General features: G+C 39.4%; 1 protein-coding gene across 1 annotated transcript in view; it reads left to right on the top strand.

The window, feature by feature from the left end:
* Fcho2 (FCH and mu domain containing endocytic adaptor 2) overlaps positions 1 to 16,477 on the top strand; it is a 106,009-nt gene that overhangs the window by 34,801 nt on the left and 54,731 nt on the right. The window contains 3 exon segments of the mRNA XM_037209479.1: positions 1,377 to 1,481; positions 9,034 to 9,132; positions 10,471 to 10,567. Coding sequence (XP_037065374.1) covers positions 1,377 to 1,481; positions 9,034 to 9,132; positions 10,471 to 10,567 — 301 coding nt within the window.

Raw genomic sequence — 16,477 nt, forward strand, 5'->3', positions numbered from 1 at the left:
TCCGAATTGATCAGCCTTTAGATACTAGGTATTTCTTCTTTTCCCTGCCACCTTTAGGCTGGCTGCTACTCCTAGACTCTGCCTTGGCCTGCTGCGCCTATTGCCCACATACCATTGTCTACAGCAGTCAAGACTGTCTGTAGCTGTGTGTCTAACCAGTGCAGATCTGATTAGGATATCTTTCCCCTAGAATGTGTCTCACTTGAGGTTTATATTGATTTCTGTGGTCTTGTCACTTTCTGATTTCTATTCATGTGTAGGTTATTTTGCAAAGTCCTTGAGGAAAAGATGTCCTACATAACTTATTCATGTTCCTCTCATTAATATTTAATATTTTCATTAAGTAACTGATAAAATTAAGTTCAATTAAGTAACTGATAAAATTAAAACTAGATTATTACCATAGTGGGTTTTAGATCTTGAAAATAGATACTGAAAAATAGATAAAAATTAAAGATAAATTTATTGGTTTATTGGAACATCCTAGAAACTGAGAACCATCATGACAAATCAGTCTTTCTGATTTTGAGTTTGGTTTATTAGTCTTTAATCAGACATTAAATGGAATATGTATGCATTAATGGGAGAAGTGTACCATTGTAGAAAAGTGTATCAGGTGCCTTCTGATGGTGCACTTTTTTACATTGTCAAGAAGTTTCTCACAACTGTTGCTTATGGTTATACAGTCTTGCCTTGGGCTATAAAGTGGACATGTTTGAATATTTTGAACTATATTCCATTAGACAGAAAGAAGAGTCCATGTTTAATTCCTGAGTTATTGTCTGCCCATAACAAAAAGAAAGCAACTAAGGCAGGTACTAAAGGATTAAACTTTGTTGTGTATCATACCAGACTCTGAAAATGTACTTTGAAGCGGGCGGTGGTGGCACACACCTTTAATCCCAGCACTCGGGAGGCAGAGGCAGGCGAATTTCTGTGAGTTCGAGCCAGCCTGGTCTACGAAGCGAGTTCTAGGAAAGGCGCAAAGCTACACAGAGAAACCCTGTCTTGAAAAACAAAAACAAAAAAATCAAAATGTACTTTTAACTTGTTACTTCATATTACCTTACATTAAGAAAGAAAAATAGTTAACCTCAGTTTCATATGATTTTGAGGGGTGGCCTAGAAAGATGGCTGAGCAGTTAAGAGCACTGGTGGGTGTTCTTGCAGAGGACCCAGGTCTGGTTCCCAGCACTCATATGGTAGCTCGCAGCCTTCTGTAGCTCTGGTGGTTCTAGGAGATCTGATGTCTTCTGCCCTCCCCTCGGAAATGCACTAGAAATGCACGTTGTTCACAGATATATGTGAACATAGACACTCATACACATAAAATTAAATTAAATGCATCTCTTAAAACTACGTTTGTTTTGTTACAGGCAGCTGTTAAATCTAAGAAAGCTACAGATACTTATAAACTCTATGTGGAAAAGTATGCATTAACAAAAGCTGATTTTGAGCAGAAGATGACAGAAACAGCTCAGGTTGGTATTTTTAAGGCTTTAAGTTGAAGACAGAATGCTTATATTTGTATACATTGATTAAATAATAGAATGTTTCTGTTTAATTTTTTTACTATTAGAAAAATTTAAATGAACCATTTCAGTGTTGTAGTAATTTATATTGGCATCTTGTTTGGGCGATTGAGGGCCAGCATGCCAGAGTGCTGATGCTTGTTATACAGTTACTTTTCACATTACTGTGATCAAACATCCGAGAAAGGCCTGGATTTACCTGAGCTCATGGTTTACATTTAGAATAGGAGTCTATTTTCTTACATCTTAGAGGATCAGGAAGCAGAAAGTTTGGTCTAGAAGTGGAACCAGCCTAGACTCCTCAAGCCCTGGCCCTATCTTTTATATCTACCAGCTAGGCACATTTATCCAAAGGATTCCATGCTCTCAAAACAGTTCAACCGGCTGGGGACCAAGTTTTGAAACACATGAGCCTGGGATGGACATTTCCCGTTCAGACTGTAACAGCGTGATAAAGGTTTATTCAAATAAATAGGAGCTGTTTAAAGATGATTGAGGAAAAGGAAGGCATTGGTAGATGGTGAAGACAGTGCTGGCTGTCTGGCTTGAGTTTGGAGTTCCTGATGTACTTCTGCGTTAGCAGAGTACTGGAGGATGCTCAGTAATGAGGATACAGCAGTAAACAAAACCATGGAAAAGGCTGTTGTCGCAGGGCTCGGATGGGAGTGGAGGAAGATAGACAATGCCAGTGTTTGTGCTCTTTTAACTCGGGATCGATTGCATGTAATTTGGTGTTCTTTCAGCCCTAGTTGAAGGCTTATCTTAAGGGAGGTGCACTTGATGAATCCTACCTAACAACATTTCTACTGCCACTCTTGTTTTTTGTTCTTAGCATCTAGCACCATTTACAACCTGAGGAATTTAATTTTACCTAGTAGATAGCAGAGGACCCACAGATCACAGCAGCGGCTTACCCTATATCATGCCGCATGTTCCTCATGGCGTGCTGCATCTCTGGGCCTGAGGCTAATGAGGAGACTTTTGGAACGTTTTAGTCATCATTTTGAGGGGCTCCTTCACTCCCATTCATTGTTGTGTCTTTTCCTACTGAAATGTAAATTATGTGAGGACAAAGATCAGATACTTTGTTTGTTTGGTTTTTCAAGACAGGGTTTCTCTTTATAACAGCCCTGACTGTCCTGGAACTCACTTTGTAGACCAGATTGGCCTCCCTCTGCCTCCCGAGTGCTGGGATGAAAGGTGTGTGCCACCACCGCCCAGCAGTTTATTCTTATTTTCTCAGCAGTTAAAATAGTTTTTCTCTTTTGGTGGGCATGTGTTAGATGAAAGAAAGAAGTCTTGATAAATCTGGAACTTTGATTGCTAGTTTTTTTTTTTTTGTCTCCTCACTTGAGGAAATTTCACAAGCCAGGAAGTGTGCTTTTTTGCATGCATGCATGCAGGCACCCACATCCATGTTTACCTAGTATGCCAAGGCTCTGCTAGATGGACTGTAGTCAGGTGACAGCAGAGGATGGAGGCAGACATGAAGTACATGCTTATAAAATAGCACATTTTTATAAATGTTATAAAGGGAAGGACTAGGGGTCCAGGAGAGGGAATAACAGGAATGACTTAATTTAAATCAGGAGGTTGGGAGACTTCTTTTGGAAGTGACATTTAAAATTGAAATTTGGGCCGGGCATTGGTGGCACACCCCTTTAATCCCAGCACTCGGGAGGCAGAGCTGTGGGGCATTTACCCACCACCCCCACAGCTTCCCAGAGTTTTCTTGAGTGCGAGCAGCAGGAAATATTAGATAGAAGGATTTATAGCGGAGAATCTTGCGGAGATAAACAGATAGAAAATAAAGGATAGCCTCGAGAGGGCCTGGAACCTATTCCAACGGGCCCGGACTGTCTCTGGTCCAGGGTTTTTATAGAGACGCCAAGGGGTGGAGCAAAAGACCTCCTCCCCCAGCACAGCCAAGTGCAGACCATCTCAGACACCTGCACTCAGGCCTGTGGTCCTGATCATCCTCTATTTGGACCTGCTGGGTAAAGCCACGAGGAACCCGAGAACGGGCTCCCACACAGAGCCAGGAGGATCTCAGTGAGTTCGAGGCCAGCCTGGGCTACAGAGTGAGATCCAGGACAGGCACTAAAACTACACAGAGAAACCCTGTCTCAAAAATCAAATCAAAACAAACAAACAAACAAATAAAATTTAAAAACAAACAAAGTTGAGACTTGGGACTGGCAAGATGGCTCAGCAAGTAAAGGCACGCCTGCCGAGCCTCACATCCAGTGTTCAGTCCCTGGAGCCCGATCAATACATAAATGTAAACCACAGACATAAAGAAAAACCGAGACCTGAAAATGAGTCCAGGGGTAGGGTAGAAGTGTCCTAGGCTTTGGGGCCATGACTATAAGATAGATGCTGTATTCTAGAAAGTAAACGTAAAACTGAGAAAAATCAAAAGGAACTAGTTGAATGAGGATTAAAAAGTAGGTGAAGACTAGGCTGTACCAATTACTAGCTGTTCTAAGAACAGCGCCAGCCACCTAAGTTTTGTTGTAACTTGATTGGATCTGTATTGTAAAAATGAGTTCTGGCAGTTTGTTGAAGAATGTACTTTTCTAGCCCCAGAGCAGTGAGTAGTCCAGTTTGGAAGTCAGTATAATAGTCAGGTGAGAAGGGTCAGGGTCTTGTGGTCCATTTTGAGGAGAGTTGCAAATGCTGTGAAAGTCTCAGGGATTAGGGCGGGAGAGAAATTCTCAGGGAGAAAGTTTGACTTTTCAAGTGGTGGATAAAGAGGAATGGGGAGGCTTCCTAAAGCACTTGGTTGACATGTGGAGAACAGGTCAGATTGCAGATAGAGAGTATGCTGATTTTGAGATAGCAGGTGCTCTTACAGCACTGGATGTAATGTTTCATTGTCAGAGGCACAGTTTTGAATCCTCAAAGTCCTGGAAACTCAAAATTGTTTTTATTATAACTCTTTTGACAGCAAAACTTGACCTGAATCTATGTGAAGTTGTTTATAATTTTAATTACCTTAGACTGAATGTACATGCTTTCTTTAGAAATATTAATAAGCATCAGATTGTGCTGGTAGTAGCATAAAATATATCATTTTTATACTACCACATATCTTTATTTTAAAAATCCAAAAAATTTGAATTTTAAAACAAAGCTGGTCCCAAAGATTTCGGGTAGGAAATTGTAATCTGAGCCTCTATAAAATAGTGTGAGGTCCCAAAGCCACGATGACTTCATGTTTGATTTGCACGATCATTGAGAACTTGATAGAGGAAGAGAAACTGAGACCCATGTAAAGGCCAGAGTCAAAGAAAACTGGGGTGTGCTGTGTCACTGCAGAATGGCTGTCAGTTGTGTGGCGTGGGAAGGATGATGCTTCCACAGAAGCCTTTGGTTGTGTTAATGAGGTTCTCTAAAGTAGTGAAATTTCTGTTGCAAAGAAGATTATTAAAGACTGCAGCAAATGCTGTTTTGACTTCTAAATCATTAAGCACATGTATTTAGCCATGTGGCGGTGGCCCACACCTTTAACCCCAGCACTTGGGAGGCAGAGGCAGGCAGATCTCTGAGTTTGAGGTCAGCCTGGGCTACAGAACGAGTTCCAGGACAGCCAGAAGTGTTACACAGAAAAACCTATCTTGAAAAACCAATTTAAAAAAATTTTACTGTTAATTTTTCATTTCTGCTAATAACAGTTAATCATTTAAATTAAAATAGGAATTAGAATTTGCTGTTCAGTATTTTTATTGATGCTACTTAACTTTAAATTAAATATGGGAGTTTTGCATGTATAGACCAGAAGAGGGCATCATACCCCCTGGGACTGGAGTTACAGACAGTTGTGAGCCTCCCTCCATGTGGGTGCTGAGAATTGAACATGGGTCCTCTGGAATAGCAGCCAGTGCTCTTAACTGCTGAGACATCTCTTGACCTCCTAAATTTTTAAAAAAATTTATGTTTGTGCAGGGCCGAGAACAGCTCAATGGAGTGGCATCTCATGCTACTTGTGTTGTCCAGGATCCAACTCAGACCTGTAATTTTATAAACACACACACACACACACACACACACTCATACAGGTTGTTTGTTTTTCGGTTCTGTATGGGCCAAGCTGGCCTCCAGCTTGAGTTCTTGCCTTAGTCTTTGAGTGCTGGAATTACAGGCAGGAGCCATCATGCCTGGTTTCGACATTACATTTTTCCCCCTGAGTAGGATCTCACTGTGCACCCCAGGCTCACTTGGAACTCACTGTGTAGTCCAGGTTGTCATTGAGCTCACAGAAATCCACCTGCCTCTGCCTCCCAAGTGCTAGGATTAATAGTGTATGCCAACACATCCAGCTTTACAAATATTTTAATGTTATTATTTTAAAAGTATTCTTCAGCAGGGGGGTGGTGGCGCACACCTTTAATCCCAGTACTTGAGAGGCAGAGACAGGCGGATCTCTTGTGAGTTCAAGTCTAACCTGGTCTACAGATTGAATTCCAGGACAACCAGGGCTACACAGAAAAACCATGTCTGAAAAAAAAAAAAAACAAAAAAAAAAAAACCAAAAAACTGGGGGGGGGGGCGGAATTTCCAGCATCCATCTTTCTATTTCCTTATCCTTTTCTTCTTTCTCACTGCATTTTCTTCAAAGTAGCATTTTAATTATTTACTCTGCCATTTGCAAATGAATATTGATTTACTTGAACAGAAGTGAAGAGAGAGATATGTTTATCCTGATTTAAATAATCCTTGCTAGTGTATATATTTCCTCTTAATATTTTTCTGTGTCTTTCTCTTTCTGATAGCTCATGTGATGTGCACTTGTGTGCATGCAACAAAACTGCCTAGTATTTTTTTTTTAAATAAGATTTATTTTTTTAAAATTATGTAATGTATGCCCACAGAGGCCAGAAGAGGGCATTGGGTCCCCTGAAGCTGGGTTAGAGGCAGTTGTAAGTCATCGAGTCCTCTGCAAGAGCAGTCCATGCTTTTAAGCGCTGAGCCATCTGTCCAGTTCCTGTTCTGTTTTCAGACAGGATTTCCGTGGATAGCCCAAATTGGCTCCAACGACCTTTTGGCTTTAGCCTTCCAGCTGCTGTAGTAGCTGTAAGCAGCCATGGACCACTAAAACAGATTCCTACCATTTCCTTTTTTTCTAAGGAAACCTATTTTTATTTGTGTATATGTATGTATGTACGTTTGGTGAGTGTGCGCTCTGTGTAGGTGTCTGGAGGAAGCCAGAAGAGGGTTTGAGATCCCCTGAAGCTGATGTTACAGGTGGTTGTGAGCTGCATGGTTAGTACTTACTCGAAGTGTGTGTGGTTTGAGTTTTTTCATTTGGGTAGAGAGTAAGAACGGTTGAAATTTTAACTCCTCTGAGAGTAGAATGGTAGCTGTCAGAGGCCTGGAGATGGGGAGGAGGAGAAGTTGATCAGTGAGTACCAAGTTAGTGTTAGATAGGGCAAGAAGTCTGTTGTGTTCAAGTTTATATCATAGAGACTTGATAATGTTTGAGGAGATAGGTTTATCCTGATTTAAACATTATGAAATACACACATGTATTAAAACAATACATAGTACCCTGTTAATATGTGTAGCTTTTGTTTTTAAAGTCAGTTTAAAATGTAATTGTGCTTTACGTTCTTGCCTTTTTTCCAGTTAGTTAATGGGACTTTTTAAAAATTAGAAACATATTATGAAATTTTGTTTACTCAGATGCAGTGAGATTACTCTCTGTAGAAGTGGATTCTGAGCAATATGTTCCTTTTGTCTATCTTTGGTAGCTGACGAGATTATGCTTTTTAAATGTAATGGTAAATGTGAGCATTAGAAGGGGGGAAATTTATCTAATTAGTTCAAGAAAGTTCATTCATTGGGCTGGGGAGATGGCTTAGTGATGAAGTGCTTGACACACACGAGTGAGGCCTGGATATACATACATGCATACATACATACATGCATACATACACACATACATGCATACATACACACACACACACACACACACACATTTTTTTTTTTTGGTTTTTCGAGACAGGGTTTCTCTGTGTAGCTTTGCGCCTTTCCTGGAGCTCACTCTGTAGACCAGGCTGGCCTCGAACTCACAGAGATCCGCCTGCCTCTGCCTCCCGAGTGCTGGGATTAAAGGCGTGCGCCACCACCGCCCGGCATACACACACACACACACACACACACACACATACATATGTCAGCTTTACTATATTTGATTCTATTTGTTTTTGAGAAAAAGTTTTGTTAGTAAATTGTTGACATTTAAGCTGAAGACCATTTAAAAAAATTTTTTTTTATTAGCTGTACTCATTTTTTGTGAGTGTTTTGCCTGCATCTGTGTATGTGTACTGTGTTGTCATATGTGGCGCCTGCAGAGGTCAGAAGGAAGATCAGATCTGGAGTTAGGGATGGTTGGGAAGTATATGTGGGTGCTGGAAACTGAATCCAGGTCTTCTGCAAGAGCAGCCAGAGGACACTCAAGCAGTGCTGCGCCGTTTCTCCAGCCCCTGGACCATTTTTTCGATTATGAACTTAGAAGACTCATCCTCCTATTGGATGTTTCCTAAGTCTCTCTTCTTTAAAGATTTATTTTTATTTATGTGTGTACATGGAGGGTCTCAGATCCTCTGGAGCTGGAGTTATACGCTGCTATGAGCCATCTGACTTGGGTGCTGCGAATTGAACTTGGGCTCTCTGCAAGAACTGTGTGTGCTTAACCAGAGAAAAGAATTGGAATTGGAATTTTATACACACACACACACACACACACACACACACACACACACACACACACACACACACACTAGAACTGGCACCTGTATTTTAGGGAAGGAGAAAAACACTAAAGTTGTGAGGTTAAAGAAATTTAGAAAATGCTGGGGTAAGCAAAGTGAGGCAGGTTCCTTTATTTCAGTATTTCTCAGGGTTTTTGATCATGAGTTTTGCAAAACAGGAGCTAGCAGTAAAAGATGTTACTGTAACTAGAAAGTTTCCTTTCGAGAGCCCCATTTCCTGACCCCAGCTGACTCAGTGCATTCCCACCTTCTGTGGAGAACTGCTAAGACAAGTCACTCAGGCTTCCCCAAGTTGCTTTGATCAGACTGTTAACTTTTGGAAAGTTAGACAGGTATGTTGGGAATCTTTGACAAGATGGTAAACTTCTGAATCAACTGGAAAGCTTTGCTCTGCTAGCGTCAGTTTTTAGTTTTGGAAAGTCTCTCTGGCTTTTGTAATACTCTTATCTTCTGGATCTCCTAATGTTTTAAAATCCTGATTGTAGAGGTTAACTTGTTATAGCTTCAGACTCTGAAAAAGTTTATATTTGCCTTAAGATAATGGGATAGCAAAAACACTAACTTTATTAGGTCCATTTATCTAGAAGCATTTTAAACATAGTGCTAATTTATTTATTTAGTTGTCTATGTTAAAACAGTTTCTAAAACTTTTCTTAATTCCAGAGTATATATTTGTATGTATATATGTATATTTTATAACCAAAACTTTTATATTTCTAACCCAGAAATTTCAAGATATTGAAGAAACTCATCTCATTCACATAAAGGAAATTATAGGATCCTTGTCAAATGCTATAAAGGAAATTCATTTACAAATAGGCCAGGTAAATTTTTTGCTTTATGTTGAAGTGGTTTATGAAATTTTTATGTTCATTTATAGCTCTTTATTCTTTTATCACATTGTTTGGAAATCATACATATGATACTGAATTATTTCAGATGAAGAATATGTATTTAAATGTATTGTCTTATTGATCACCAAGCATAATTTTTTTTGGTTGTGAGCCTAGCCTTTAACGGCTGAGCCATCTCTCCAGCCCCACCAAGCATAATTTACTGTTGTTGTTATTATTGTCATCATTTGGTTTTTTAAGACAGGGTTTCTCTGTGTAGCCTTGGCTGTCCTTTAGCCCAGGCTGTCCTCCAACTCACAGAGATCCGCCTACCTCTGCTTCCCAAATACTGGGATTAAAGGCATGTGCCACCAGGGCCTGGCTGAAATTTACTACTTTTTTTAAAGATTTATTTATTTATTTTATTTGTGTGTGGGTATGTACAAATGACTGAAGGTGCTTGGAGTTTAGAAGCATCAGCTTCCTCTGGAAGTGGAGCTACTGGTGTTTGTGAGCCTCTTCAGTGGGTGATGGGGACCTGGGTCCTCTGGAAGAACAACCACTAAGCCATCTCTCTAGCCCCTATTTAAATTGTTTTAAAGTAACTAAGTACTATATAATTATATAGTTACTATATAAGTATATTTATCAGTATTACTATGTATTTAACCATATTGTTAATATATATTAAACAACTGGTTATTTTAAATAGTTATATACTTCTAAGAATTAACTATATAGTCCTCTTCATTAAAATTGGATGTTACCAACTTCTGAGTATTTCTCTTTTCAAGTTTTACTATTTTAAGTTTAGAACAGCAACTTCAGTAATCAGAAAATTTAAATGTGAAAGTGTTCAGAATGCATTTAATGATAATCTGGGGTATATTGAAATAAGGAGAGAGAGGAGACTCTTTCCCCTTGCTATTTAAAATGTAAACATTAGCCAGGCAATGGTGGCTAGTCCCAGGTGGCTGCACTCAGAAGGCAGAGGCAGGCAGATCTCTGTGAGTTCAAGGCCAGCCTGGTCTACAAAGAGAGTTCCAGACAGCTGGGACTGCTACAGAGAAACCCTATCTTGAAAAACCAAAAAAAGGAAGAAAAAAAATTTTTGTCTCTAAAATAATCAAAAGTAGCAGTACTTAACTGCCTACAAGGTAATGTCTTAGTGGAGAAGGTACGCAGAAGTTGATCTCTAGAAATCCGCCAACGTAGTTAGGAACCAACATGGGAGGGAAATATATCTGGTGTAACGTTTTAAATTGCTTGTAAAGTAACAATGTTAGTTAAAAAAAAGAAAAAGAAAAAAAAACTTTGTTTTTTTAATAGGTTCACGAAGAATTTATAAATAATATGGCTAATACTACAATTGAAAGTTTGATACAAAAATTTGCTGAGTCAAAAGGCACAGGGAAAGAAAGACCTGGTAAGATGATAAACTGCAAGAGAACAAATATTTGCCTTATTATTGTTATTGTTTAATTGTAACTATGTCACATATCTACCCTGAACAGCATTTTTAAACTGTAAAATGGAGTCAGTCTTAAAAATGGGTCACACCCGTTTGTTTTGTGTTGATGAGTGTTTTGTCTACATGTCTCTCTGTGTACTGGTTGCATGCCTGGTGCTGGAGGAGGCTAGAAGAGGGTCTCGGATCTCTGAAGTTAGCCCTGTAGATGAGGGTGAACCACCATGTGGTGCTGGGAATTGAAGGCAGGGCCTCGGCAAGAGCAGCCAGTGCTCTAAAACCACTGAGCCACCTCTCCAGCCTCTAAGTTAAGGCTTTTGTTACAGCTTTTATTAGTTAATGACTTGAATACTTAAAATGGTTAGATAACTTTTACTAAATGAAACTGTTTCCAGTTTGTTTGGATTTCTGAAAGGAGAGTTAGCTACTGAAACAAAAGGCCTGTTTAATAAAGAAAGATTGAGAGGAAATGCTGACCCTTCAGCACTGAGGCCAATCTAGGCCTTTCTTAAAGTGTAATGGCTTTTCTTTTCTCATTCACTTACATTTCTAGGATGTTTTTATTGAGTACTAACTGTGCTAAGCATTAAGAATACACCAATGAATGAATGAATGGATGTGCGAGTCTTGCTTTCAGATTCTGTGAATAAATGACCCTAGATTCTAAATTCCACTTTTATTTATTTCTTTTTTCTTTTTGAAAGATAGGGTCTTATGTGACCCTGTTGTCTGGAACTCAGTATGTAGACTGTGCTGGCCTTAAACTCAAGAGATCCTCCTACCTCTGCCTCCTAAGTGCTGGGATGAAAGGCGTGCGCTACCATGGCTGACTTCCACATTCTACTTTTTTTAAAGGTGTATTTTGTGTTTTAATTTTTATTTGTTTTGGTTTTTTTGAGACCGGAGCTCTCTCTTATGTAGCTCTAGCTGTCCTGGAACATTATGGTGACCAGGTCGGCCTCCAACTCAGAGATCCACTGTCTCGGCAAATGCCTCTGCTTCCCAGGTGCAGGGATGAGGGTGTGCGCCATATGCCTGGTCCCATAGTTTGCTTTTATTGAGCATGTTATGATATTGAATGTAGGTAAAAATAATTCAGTCAACTTAATTAAACTGTGGTATGGAATTCAGAAAAATAAGTAAACAATAAAAAAGTTTGAGAGTCCGTTTTTTTCAGTATATCATAAAAGCAAGATTTGCAGCCTGAGTCATCTAAAGTTTCTTTTTCTCAAATCTCATTAATTTTTAAATGTTACTAATTGAATTATATTGGTATTTCTCCCTCAGACCTTTCTGGTTTTTTTCTATCTGCCTGATTAATTTGTAGTTTTCTTACACTGGTTCAATAGATATTTCTTATCAGGTCCCTTTAAAACATAGCATGTGTGTGTTTGATTGTGCAATTAAGAACTTACAGTTAAGCTACTCATAAATGTTTGAATTTTTGTTATACACAAAATATGTTAAAATCTGTGCTTAGATTCAAAGCCCTTGAGGATTTGGTGTGTGTGATCCAGTACCTTCGTTGTGGCCAACTTGACCTGCTTGCCGGTTCCTGCACGTCTTTCTTTTTCTTTTGCTGCCTTAGTTGTGTTTATATCCCTCCTCTAGAGAGTAATACATTCCACATCGTTCCTGCCTCACATCTTTCTGTTCATGTGAGAAGTAAATGCCCTCTTAAAGAGCCAGGTTATATATTACTCCTTTAATCAAAAATGTCCCTAAACTTCATACTTCTCCTTTTTGTGTATTTGTGAAAACATGCCCTACTTGTCCATCTTTTATGTCTATGTTTATAAGTAGTGTGCTGAAAATGGTTTTATTTATAAATAGTTTATAAATAGAATGATGAATAAGATTAGACTGAAGTGGGTGAGTTTACTTTTAGAAAAATCTTCATTATGTGGACACTTAAGTAATTACACTTACTGCTTAGTGAACACTAGATTCTGTGCCCTGTACTGTTATAGTCACTTTGCAGACATACTTTGGTCTCTGAAGTGGGGTACTAGATTTCAGTTTTATAGTTGAAGTAAGAAGCTAAAGATATGCCTAAGTTAATATATGACAAATGTCTAACAGCCCTGGCTGTCCTGAACTTATTTGTAGAACAGGCTGGCCTCAGATTCACGGAGAATCTGCCTGCCTCTGCCTCCTGAGTGCTAGGATTAAAGGCGTGTGTCACCACTGCCTAGCTTCAATTCCAGAATTCTTGATTCCAAGGCCATTTGGAAAAAATCAGGACAGACCTTGTTAAAGATAGAATGAGAATGGTGAGATATCTAAGTAGAGAAGAGATCTTTATCTTTATATTCTAGTTATGTCAAACTGTAGTTTTCCAAATGTTATCATTGTCAGAAATTGGGCAAGGTGTACCAAGACCTTCCTATTTTACTTTTTATAACTATATGTGTATCTACAATCATCTAAAAATACTCCAAAAAATGAGCTGAACTCTTAACCTTCACTTATAAGCAATACTTTCCCTTAAGTCACAGGTGATCTCTGCAGAGTAGTATGTAAAAATGAAAGAATCCAAAAAATCGTCTCGAAGTGTTCTTCAAACATTAACTCAGAGACTAATTGGAACATTAAAGTTTTATGCTGGCAGTTCTGTTTCAACCTCTGCAGTGGGGCCTTTAAGATTATCATCAGTGTGCTCTACCGTTCTTAGCTTTGATTGGCATTTTTGATAGCGTTTTGGGGTTAGGAGCTGAGACGGTCGCACTGGGTGTCTGTCACTGTGTAGACAGTCTCCTGGTGACACTAGGCTGGCCCTGATGGAAGTTTTCTCCGTTCTCCTTGGCTTCCTGGGCTTCTTGTGCTGGTGTCATTTCCAGAGACTCAGTCAAGGGCCGACAGGTATGTGACATGTGTATCGTGGAAGAGACTGTCGCTAGGTCGTAGTAGTTTTCTTCAGGGGGATCTCAGAACCCTTCTCACACAGTGCTCCCTGCAGTTCCTGCCAGTCTCGAGGCCTGGCACTCATGCTGATGCTGTCATCTCTGGCTTAGTTGAATAGAGCCTTTGTTTCCACATGTTGACAAGCCAGTTTCAACAAGTTGAAATGCAAAATTCCATGCCTTGGCTTTTTAACCTGGAAGGACAGGAATGAATTCAAGGAAGCAGCTATCATCGGGACTTGTTTTACTCTCCCTCACCCCTTTGTTATTTCTGTGTGGCTTCACCTTCTTCAGCTCCTATTGTAGATGTTCTCTGCAGTGCTGGGGAGGAGTCACCAACAGGTCAGTGACTGTCAGTCGAGAGTCCAGGGGGGAAAATCAAACTTTGGTTTGCCTAGTGTTAGGGTAGTGATTTTAGGAAGGTGTTCTTACGGCATGTCTGTTTAGTAACTGCCAGTTATAAGAATCAAAAGGATAAATAACTTTAAAAACAAAAAGTTAATAGGCCACAATGTAATGCTTAAAGATAACGGTTTTGTAACTTATCTTTATTTTCATTTCATGCAAAGTAGGTTCTGGCTTCCAGCTGAAGAGTCCAAAGTACTTCAGAGTCAAAGATCCAGATCTTTAAAAGTAAAAATACAAATAGGATGAGCTTGAGAAATGGTAGATGTAAAGAAAAATGAGATTCTGATCAGACTTCCTACATGAAATTACTGTGTTAGTTTAGTTGTCTGAACTGTTTCAGCTTCTGTATTAAACATACTGAAAATTATAATGTAAAACAAAAACTTGTTGAAAAATACAACCTATCTATTGGTCATCTTTCTAGGCCTCCTTGAAGATTTGATAAAATACCAAACCTAGAGAACTTACTATCCATGACCCTACTTAGACTTATTTTAAATTTTATAAATTTGTTATAAAAATATTTGCAAATAAATAAAAATTTACCACACCCAAATTAACCAGACCCCACGTTTGTACAACTCTGTGAGCGTCTATATTTAGAATAGATATTTGGAATGGAAAAATATGGAGCTTTATACTAAATTTTACCCTGAGTACTAAATGTATTTTATGCACTTAGCTACCACCAAAACCAAAAGATTCACGACAGAATTAGAACTAGAAAAACAATTAGATTTATATCTTTCATAACCCAGGTTTTTAAAAATTGCTTTTTGTTGTTGTTTTTTGAGACAGGGTTTCTCTGTGTAGCTCTGGCTGTCGTAGAATTCACTCTGTAGACCAGACTGGCCTGGAATGCAGAGTTGTGCCTGCCTTTGCTTCCTGAGTGCTGGGACTAAAGGAGTGCACCTCCAACACCTGGCAAAAAATTGCTTTTAAGATAAGAGGAAAAAATCACAGAAAAAATGTTGTGTTTTTTCTTTGCTTTCTCTATTTGGGGGGGGGGGGTGCATTGAGACAGGGTTTCACTGTGTAACGCTGGCTGTCCTAGAACTCACTCTGTAGACCAGACTGGCCTCCTTAGTGCCAGGATTAAAGGTGAGTGCCACCACTTCCTGGCAGTGTTCTTGTTTTCCTAAGCTGATTTTTACAGCCAGGCAGGCTGTCTGCTTGCCTTCCTCCCTCTCTTCTTCCTCCTCCTTTTTCTTCTCTTTCTCCTCCTCTTTCTCCTCTTCCTCCTCCTTCGGTGGGGGCTGGGGTCTCATAGTTTCCTAGTTTTGCCTGACTTTGCTTCCTTAAGGCTGGAATTCAGCCATGTACCTTTGGACGTGGCTTGATTAAAAGTTGTGTGTAGAGTAGCATGAAGAAGGTTCTAACACAGATTGCAAGCCCAGTGCCACTTTGAGATCCTTGGCAGCAATTAACTAACTATGCAGCTCACACATGATTGAGCCTGTATGATAATGAGTATTCAGAGATGGGTAATTCCTGGGGGGCACTCACCAACCTAAGACAGAGCATCTGTGTGGCCTGGGCAGGTGTCTCCATGACGGGTAAGGTGACCTGCTGACGTCCCACGCAACCCAAGTCAGAAGCTCATTTTTTAATAAAACGGGGACCTGTAGAGCCCTGGCCCCGTTTTGGGTAACTGTTGCCTTGCTTGAGGCCCTTGACCTTGATATCCTCCCTATGCTAATTCCCTGCCAGGTTCCACCCTCCTGAATGCTTAAGGGAAGTTCCTTGTCTGTGTATCCTGAATAATAGGCGTTAACAGCTTAGATGCAAGATTGTAAAACATTAGTAGGGAACTTCTGCCCTCCAGGGTCCTCCCATTGTGCTGTAAGCCTGTATTTAAGATCTCCTCCTCACTTCAAGGAATGACATTCGGCATTTAAAATTTAAAAAAATATATATATATAAAATTGAATTAATACTGTGAATGTAATCTATGAATACCACAAATGTGATTAATATCATGAGTGTAATTAATGAATATCATGAGTGTAATTTAAAAAATAAATTAATTAAAAAAACTAATTAAAAAAAAGAAGAAGAAGGTTCTAGTTCTTTTTATGGTCTGTAAAAGAAGTTAACTTCAGCCAGTTTGAACTTAAGGGGTAGTTATTGGAAGAAAACTGAGGTATCTCAATGCTTCGAGCTAAGGCATGTGGCAAGGCTTCAGAAGGAAACGCATACCAGGAGTAAGAAAGTGAGATGTCTCTATGACTGTGGTTTCTTGTTTTCTTTGTTTCCATAAGTACATGAAATAAAGGGAGCTCAGTAATGTCTTGGTGATGTTCTTCATTTCTTAGTTGCACCCATGGCTTAGAGTCAGTGTTTTCCAAGTTTTTTTTTGTTTTTTTTTTTTTTTTTTTTTTTTAAGAAATCCTATGATTGGTTCAAGTTGGGTCAGGTAATCTTTTAGTCCAGTCACTTCCACTCAGCATCACCCCAGCTCTCGCGTTGACTCAGAGACCCATTAAGACAGCAGGAGATGGGGTTTTGAAGCAAGAGAGAAGTTGCTTGAAAATGTATATTGAACATAAGTTTCCTC

This window comes from Peromyscus leucopus, chromosome 11 (genome assembly GCF_004664715.2).
Source record: "Peromyscus leucopus breed LL Stock chromosome 11, UCI_PerLeu_2.1, whole genome shotgun sequence".
Classification (NCBI taxonomy): Eukaryota; Metazoa; Chordata; class Mammalia; order Rodentia; family Cricetidae; genus Peromyscus; species Peromyscus leucopus.